The sequence below is a fragment of the Zea mays genome, chromosome 1 (assembly GCF_902167145.1).
Source record: "Zea mays cultivar B73 chromosome 1, Zm-B73-REFERENCE-NAM-5.0, whole genome shotgun sequence".
Taxonomy (NCBI): Eukaryota; Viridiplantae; Streptophyta; class Magnoliopsida; order Poales; family Poaceae; genus Zea; species Zea mays.
Window position 1 is genome coordinate 255451282 of NC_050096.1, and position 7933 is coordinate 255459214.

General features: G+C 51.7%; 2 protein-coding genes across 2 annotated transcripts; both read left to right on the top strand.

Annotated features, from left to right (window-relative positions):
* Positions 1–234: 234 nt before the first annotated feature.
* Positions 235–3026, top strand: LOC100285183 (subtilisin-like protease). Its single transcript, NM_001158077.2, has one exon. It carries the CDS (start codon positions 397–399, stop codon positions 2689–2691), a length of 2295 nt encoding a protein of 764 aa, NP_001151549.2. The 5' UTR covers positions 235–396; the 3' UTR covers positions 2692–3026.
* A 1481-nt stretch (positions 3027–4507) lies between these two features.
* On the top strand, positions 4508–6696 carry LOC103643677 (protein ALP1-like). Its single transcript, XM_008666861.2, has 3 exons — positions 4508–5514; positions 5591–5816; positions 5891–6696. The coding sequence occupies exons 1-3, from the start codon at positions 5005–5007 to the stop codon at positions 6319–6321; spliced, it is 1167 nt and encodes a 388-aa protein (XP_008665083.1). The 5' UTR covers positions 4508–5004; the 3' UTR covers positions 6322–6696.
* Positions 6697–7933: the final 1237 nt, after the last annotated feature.

A 7933-nucleotide genomic window follows, 5' to 3' on the forward strand; every position in this document is an offset into this window, starting at 1 on the left:
TGGCGGATGACATCGATATCAGAATCAGATCATCTTTACCAACCAACAGCTGGTTTTACTTTTGATGGATTCCTTTTCCTTCGGTTGATTCATCTCCTCTCCTCGGCTAAGCAATCGCTTAACCACACAACACCTTCACCTCTTTTTTTTCACTAATACATATTGATTAGCCGCCGTCCTAGGCTAGGCTTTTCAGTCTTTGGCACACCACCAACCCGTGCCATCTTTCGCTCACACTCTTCCACTCCCCTCCTCCACTCACTCTGTGGTGCTGCATACATACGTGCGCGTGTATATATAAGCACACGTTCTTGTAGCCTCAAAGTAGCCCCATCATATTCATTCATAATATAAGGCGCGAATCTATCCATCTATCTAATCTACTTACGCACGAACATGCGTAACATCGGCATGCTGCGGGCGCTGGTCCTGGCGCTCGCGGTGGCCGCCGCCGCCGCCGCCGAGAAGAGGAGGACGTACATCGTCCACATGGCCAAGTCGGCGATGCCGGCCGAGTACGCGGACCACGCCGAGTGGTACGGCGCATCGCTGCGCTCCGTGTCCGCCTCAGCCTCCGCCGCCAAGATGCTCTACGCGTACGACACCGTCCTGCACGGTTTCTCCGCGCGCCTCACGCCGCAGGAGGCCAGCGACCTGGCGTCCGCCGAGGGGGTGCTCGCCGTCAACCCGGAGGCGCGGTACGAGCTGCACACCACGCGGACGCCCGAGTTCCTGGGCATCGCCGGCCAGGGACTGTCCCCGCAGTCCGGCACGGCGGGCGACGTCGTCGTCGGCGTGCTCGACACGGGCGTCTGGCCCGAGAGCAAGAGCTACGACGACGCCGGCCTCGCCGAGGTGCCCGCGTGGTGGAAGGGCCAGTGCGAGGCGGGACCCGGCTTCGACGCCTCCGCCGCCTGCAACCGCAAGCTCGTCGGCGCCAGGTTCTTCAGCAAGGGCTACGAGGCCGCCATGGGCCCCATGGACACCGACCGGGAGTCCCGGTCCCCGCTCGACGACGACGGCCACGGCACGCACACCAGCTCCACGGCCGCCGGCGCCGCCGTGCCGGGCGCCAGCCTCTTCGGCTTCGCCGCGGGCACGGCGCGCGGCATGGCGCCCCGGGCGCGCGTCGCCGCCTACAAGGTGTGTTGGCTCGGCGGCTGCTTCAGCTCCGACATCCTCGCGGGCATGGACGCCGCCGTCGCCGACGGCTGCGGCGTGCTCTCGCTCTCGCTGGGCGGGGGCGCCGCCGACTACTCGCGCGACAGCGTCGCCATCGGCGCCTTCGCCGCCACGGAGCAGAACGTCCTCGTCTCCTGCTCGGCCGGGAACGCCGGTCCCGGGAGCTCCACGCTGTCCAACGTGGCGCCGTGGATCACCACCGTGGGCGCCGGCACGCTCGACCGCGACTTCCCGGCGTACGTCGTGCTCGGCGACGGGAAGAACTACACGGGCGTCTCGCTCTACGCCGGGAAGCCGCTGCCCAGCGCCCCGATCCCCATCGTGTACGCGGCCAACGCCTCCAACTCCACCGCGGGGAACCTGTGCATGCCCGGCACCCTCGTGCCGGAGAAGGTGGCCGGCAAGATCGTCGTGTGCGACCGCGGCGTCAGCGCGCGCGTCCAGAAGGGCCTCGTCGTGCGCGACGCGGGCGGCGCCGGCATGGTGCTGTCCAACACGGCCGCCAACGGCCAGGAGCTCGTCGCCGACGCGCACCTCCTGCCCGCCGCCGGCGTCGGCGAGACGGAAGGCACGGCGATCAAGTCGTACGTGGCCTCCGCCCCGAACCCCACGGCGACGGTCGTGGTCGCCGGGACGGAGGTGGGCGTGCGCCCCTCGCCGGTGGTGGCGGCGTTCTCGTCGCGCGGGCCCAACATGGTGACGCCGGAGATCCTGAAGCCGGACATGATCGCGCCGGGGGTGAACATCCTGGCGTCGTGGACGGGCAAGGCCGGGCCGACGGGCCTCGCCGCCGACACCCGCCGCGTGGGCTTCAACATCATCTCCGGCACGTCCATGTCGTGCCCGCACGTGAGCGGGCTGGCGGCGCTGCTCCGGAGCGCGCACCCGGAGTGGAGCCCCGCCGCCGTGCGCTCGGCGCTCATGACCACGGCCTACGCCAGCTACTCCGGCGGGTCGTCGCTGCTGGACGCGGCGACGGGCGGGATGGCCACGCCGTTCGACTACGGCGCGGGGCACGTGGACCCCGCGCGGGCGCTGGACCCGGGGCTCGTCTACGATCTGGGCACCCGCGACTACGTGGACTTCCTGTGCGCGCTCAAGTACAGCTCCACCATGATCGCCGCCGTGGCGCGGAGCCGGGAGTACGCGTGCGCCGAGAACAAGACCTACTCCGTGGGCGCCCTCAACTACCCGTCCTTCTCGGTGGCCTACTCGACGGCCAACGGCGACGGCGGCGGGGACTCGGCCACCGTGACACACACGCGGACGCTGACCAACGTGGGCGGGGCGGGCACGTACAAGGCGTCCACGTCGCTCGCCGCTGCCAAGGGCGTGGCCGTGGACGTGGAGCCGGCGGAGCTGGAGTTCACGTCGGTGGGGGAGAAGAAGAGCTACACGGTGAGGTTCACGTCCAAGTCGCAGCCGTCGGGCACCGCCGGTTTCGGGCGGCTCGTGTGGTCGGACGGGAAGCACAGCGTGGCCAGCCCGATAGCGTTCACGTGGACCTGAACCTGATGGACGGATGGATTATACCATACGACAGTGGTTTTTGGCGCCTCAGCCTCAAAGAAAGGCCCATAATCCATCATCCATGTGACGGCCTCGTTCCCTACACTACGCAGTCAAAAGGACCGAAGTGTAGGGTGGGAAGGTTTGGAGGGGGTACGGTGCAAATTGGAGGTTTCTTCTGTGTTGCTATTATTACTACTAATAAGGTCATTAATCCTATCAGCGTCCGTAGGTTGTGATTTTTGGATGGAAATGGGATCGGGGTGGACGGTTGGATGGAGATTGATGGTGCTTGGTTGATTGGAATGGAATTATTAGAGAGGAGAAGGTTTTATAGGTTGAGGCTTGCAAGTTGGGACTGGACCAGAGTGTGACTGTGCGAGGGCAGGAGCAGTTTCGCAGTGACTGATTGGAACCTGCTGTAGTGCTGTGGGGAACTGTCGCCTCGCCTATCAGAAATGGTCTCCACAAATGTTTTCCGTTCTACCTTTTTGAAAAGTCTCAAATTATTACATTTTTGTGGCTTTACCTGAAATTGTGGAAATGTAATAACACGCTTGTTTTTTTTATCCTATGATCATCATCAGGGTATGTACAATGAGTGTTTTGGGTTGTGCCTTAAAGTATGTCAAAAAGAGTAAATGTAAAAAACTAAAGACACGTCTTTTAACAAAGACATTCCACCTGTTTGGTTACCTGTATATGAGCATGCAACACCCATGGGATGCAAAAATCAGATGGTGCATGTTGTTTGGTTACCTGTGTGGGGGTCGGAGCCTGTCTCGCTTGCTGCAAAACCCACCTCTCAACCAGGCCCGGCTCATACGGCCATTTTGGGCGTCGCTCCGTAGCCAGGCTCCCCACGCGCGGCAGCTCGCTCGCAGGCGCATTCGCTCGCGCAGCCCCGCGTGCTAGGGTTTCCCGAGCTCTCCCTCGAGCTGGATCCCGCGTGCTAGGGTTTGCCGTCGTCTCGGCCGGGTACGCCATCTCCACTCGCCCTCCCTCTCTCCCTCGAGCTGGATCCCGCGTGCTAGGGTTTGGCGCCGCCTCGGCCGGGTACGCCATCTCCACTCGCCCTCCCTCTCTCCCTCGAGATCTCCCTCTCTCCCTCTCCCTCTCCCTCGAGATCTCCATCGGTGTCGTCGCCGTGACTCGTCTGTGCCGAGCTCTCCCTCTCTCCCTCGAGCTCTCCCTCTCCCTCGAGATCTCCATCGGTGTCGTCGCCATCACTTGTCTGTGCCGAGCTCTCCCTCTCTCCGTCGAGCTCTCCCTCCGCTGTCAAAGGTACGGAGGTTTGACACTTTTTCTTGCCCTCCCCCTGGATCTGGTTGCTCAGATACGATTTTGTGCTTGCTCAAATATGATTTTCGTATTGGTTGCTCAGATCTGGATTTGTGGATCCAGTTTCGTATTGGTTGCTCTGATCTGGTTTAGAACACGCATTTCTTCAAGAAAATCTATAATTTACTTGGATTGTCACCCTTAGTGATCCGTTTTGTTACCTGTATATGAGGATGCAAGATCCATGGGATGCAAAAATCAGATGGTTCATGTTGTTTGGTTACCTGTATATTAACAAGATGACATATTTATTAACAAAATCTACATACTCTTGCTGGGCACAAGCAGTACCTAGGATCAATGATGTTGAGCTGAGTTCTATGGTTACTTTTTTATTAGTCTCTGAGCAACCAACCAGTACCTCTGGGTGAGTTCTATGCTGAGTTCTATGTTGAGCTGAGTTCTATGTTGAGCTGAGTTCTATGGTTACTCTTGCTGGGCACAAGCAGTACCTCTGGGTGGCACATCTCTTGGATGTCGCAGCCGTGGTTTTTGTAAGAATCTGTTTTATATATATTTGCAACTGGCACATTAATATTTAGCATGCTTAATCATATATTTTCTCAGCTATAGATCAATGTTCTATGTGTTGAGCTGAGTTATATGGTTACTTTTGAATATATCTATACTTGTTTATTAGTCTCTGAGCTGTCGATCAATGGTATATGATGCTTTAATGCCTCTGGGTGGCGCATCTCTTGGATGTCGCAGCCGTGGCTCGTGTAAGAATCTGTTTTATATATTCGCAACTGGCACATTACTATTTACCATGCTTGATCATATATTTTCTGAGCTATAGATCAATGTTCTATGATGCTAATGTGCCTCTGAGCTATAGATCAATGTTCTATGATGCTAGTGTGCATCTGAGCTATAGATCAATGTTCTATGAAATTACTTTTAGCAACTAGCACAGTACATCTAAGCCAAACTTAGACCTCTAATCTCCTTTTCTATTTTATTACTCTAGCAATGGATCCTACTATTGCACGTCGGCGGCTAATTGCAAAGGCTGTGGTCCTTGTAGCAGTTATGTCAGCCTGGTTGGATGCATGGTTGAGGCACCGACTACATGCTAGGAGGTCTATCACTTATGGCCCAATGCACCAAAGAGACCAAGAGAGACAAAACAACCTGAGATTCATTTATGAATCCACTGATGTTGAGTGTGTTGACTTACTTAGGATGAGAAGGGCCCCTTTTATGCAGTTGTGTGACCTTTTTCGCACTAGGCAGCTATTGAGAGATAGTATTCATAGCTCAGTAGAGGAGCAGGTTGCCATGTTTTTACATGTGGTAGGTCATAATCAAAGGTTTAGAGTTGTACACATGACCTTTCGAAGGTCTATTGAGACCATCAGCAGATACTTCAGGGAAGTATTGTATGCGGTTGGTGAACTGAGAAATGAAATGATCTTGCCACCTTCAACTGCTACACCAACCAAAATTAGAGATAGCCACAGATGGTACCCCTATTTCAAGGTCAGCCATCCACAAATGTAATCCCTTCCTTTTCATGTGTAGGTTTGTAGTAACAAATGTTTGCCCTAATGTGTAGGACTGTATTGGTGCCATTGATGGCACTCATGTGCTAGCAAGAGTTCCTAGAAATCAGAGGGCTGCCTTCCTTGGCAGGAAACACACCACAACACAGAACATCTTAGCTGCTGTAGACTTTGATCTAAGGTTTACATATGTTCTTGCTGGCTGGGAGGGATCAGCACATGATGCCCTTATCCTTGCTGATGCCCTTGAGAGAGAAGATGGTCTAAAAGTGCCCCAAGGTAAAAAAATTAGTATTGGTCTACACAATACACACTTCCCTTGGTATTCCCTAATATATGATCTATGATGTTAGGTAAATTTTACCTTGTGGATGCTGGTTATGCTGTCAGGCCTGGGTTTTTACCCCCTTACCGTGCCACACGGTACCACTTGAGTGAATATGGGGGGAGGAATCCACAGAACCCAAAAGAGCTCTTCAACCTTAGACATTCATCACTAAGGGTGACAATAGAGAGGGCCTTCGGTGCTTTGAAGAACAGATTCAAAATATTATACAACAAACCTTTCCATCCATACAAGACACAAGTAAAGCTAGTCCTAGCTTGTTGTATCCTCCACAACTGGATTCTTCGTCATGGGAATGATGAACATGTTCCACTAGAAGACACATGGGCTGCAAATCAACTTCATGAGGGAGCTCCCCTTGACCTTGTCATGGACAATGCTGCCTGGTCTGCTACCAGGGACAATTGGGCTCAACAGATGTGGCAAAATAGGGGATAGTGGTCATTATGTACTGTGCTAAGTTGCTCAACAGATGTGGCAAAATTGAGAACATTGTCTATTAGCAATGATGAACTATATATAGTTTTGAACTCACTTTCTTTGTGTGATGTGCCCAGTTGCTAATGATGACATTGCTTACATCCTGATACCATTGTTGACTAGCAATGATGATTACTGCTACTTCTACTTCTACTTTCCTATGCTGACATTACTGCTACTTCTACTTCTACTTTCCTATGCTGACATTACTGCTACTTCTACTTCTACTTTCCTATGCTGACATTACTGCTACTTCTACTTCTACTTTCCTATGCTGACATTACTGCTACTTCTACTTCTACTTTCCTATGCTGACATTACTGCTACTTCTACTTCTACTTTCCTATGCTGACATTACTGCTACTTCTACTTCTACTTTCCTATGCTGACATTACTTTCCTATGCTGAGAATATCTATCTGTATTCCCTCTAATCTTTTACTTGTTCCAGCTATGGCTGACATGGTCTCTGGGGTTGCTAGCCAGGGGGCTAGGCCTGCTCTTAGGTGGAGTGCCGCAATGTCTGTCTAGAACAATGATGTATCCCTGAGTTCTATGGGTCTATGGGTTTAGGGCATCTATACTGTTTAAGAACAGATTTGGTCCACTTGCTCTATTCCATCTATACTAGATGCTACTTAAGAACAATGATGTATCCCTGAGTTCGATGGGTTTCCCTGTTTAAGAACAGTTTATCTGATGTGTCTCTCCTTTATCCTGATTAAGAACAGATTTGGTATTTGAGAACAATGATGTTTCCCTGAGTCCTATGGATTTCCCTGTTTGAGAACTGATATGCTACACTTGATCTGATGTGTGTGTCCTTTATGCCAATGATGATAACAAAAGTGAATATTAAGCCTACTCAGTTAGCCAGCCACTAATAATAGTCATTTATGTTGTTTTGTTGTTTTTGGTGTTTAAGAACAGATATGCTACACTTGATTCCGATTCACTTGAACTGTTGTGTAATCTACACTGTAATCAGCTGTTTGAAGTTTTCAGTAATCAGCTGTTTGATCAGCTGTTTGAACAGATATGCTACACTTGATTTGGTTTTGGTTTTTGAGAACTGATACTCCTATCTATATCCTTTATCACTATTTAGTAGCTGGCTACACTGTCATGTAGGATCAATTTTACTGAGCTGAGGCTAATATTAATAACTATTTCATATTTACAGGTCCTAGTGTAAATATCAGTAACCAGCTGTTTGATCAGCTGTTTGATTTATTTCATATTTACAAATGTTTGATCAGCTGGCTACACTTGATTTGGTTTTGAAGTATTCAGTAACCAGCTGTTTGATCAGCTGTTTGATTTATTTCATATTTACAAATGTTTGATCAGCTGGCTACACTTGATTTGGTTTTGAAGTATTCAGTAACCAGCTGTTTGATCAGCTGTTTGATCAGCTGTTTGATTTATTTCATATTTACAAATGTTTGATCAGCTGGCTACACTTGATTTGGTTTTGAAGTTTTCAGTAACCAGCTGTTTGATCAGCTGTTTGATTTATTTCATATTTACAAATGTTTGATCAGCTGGCTACACTTGATTTGGTTTTCAAG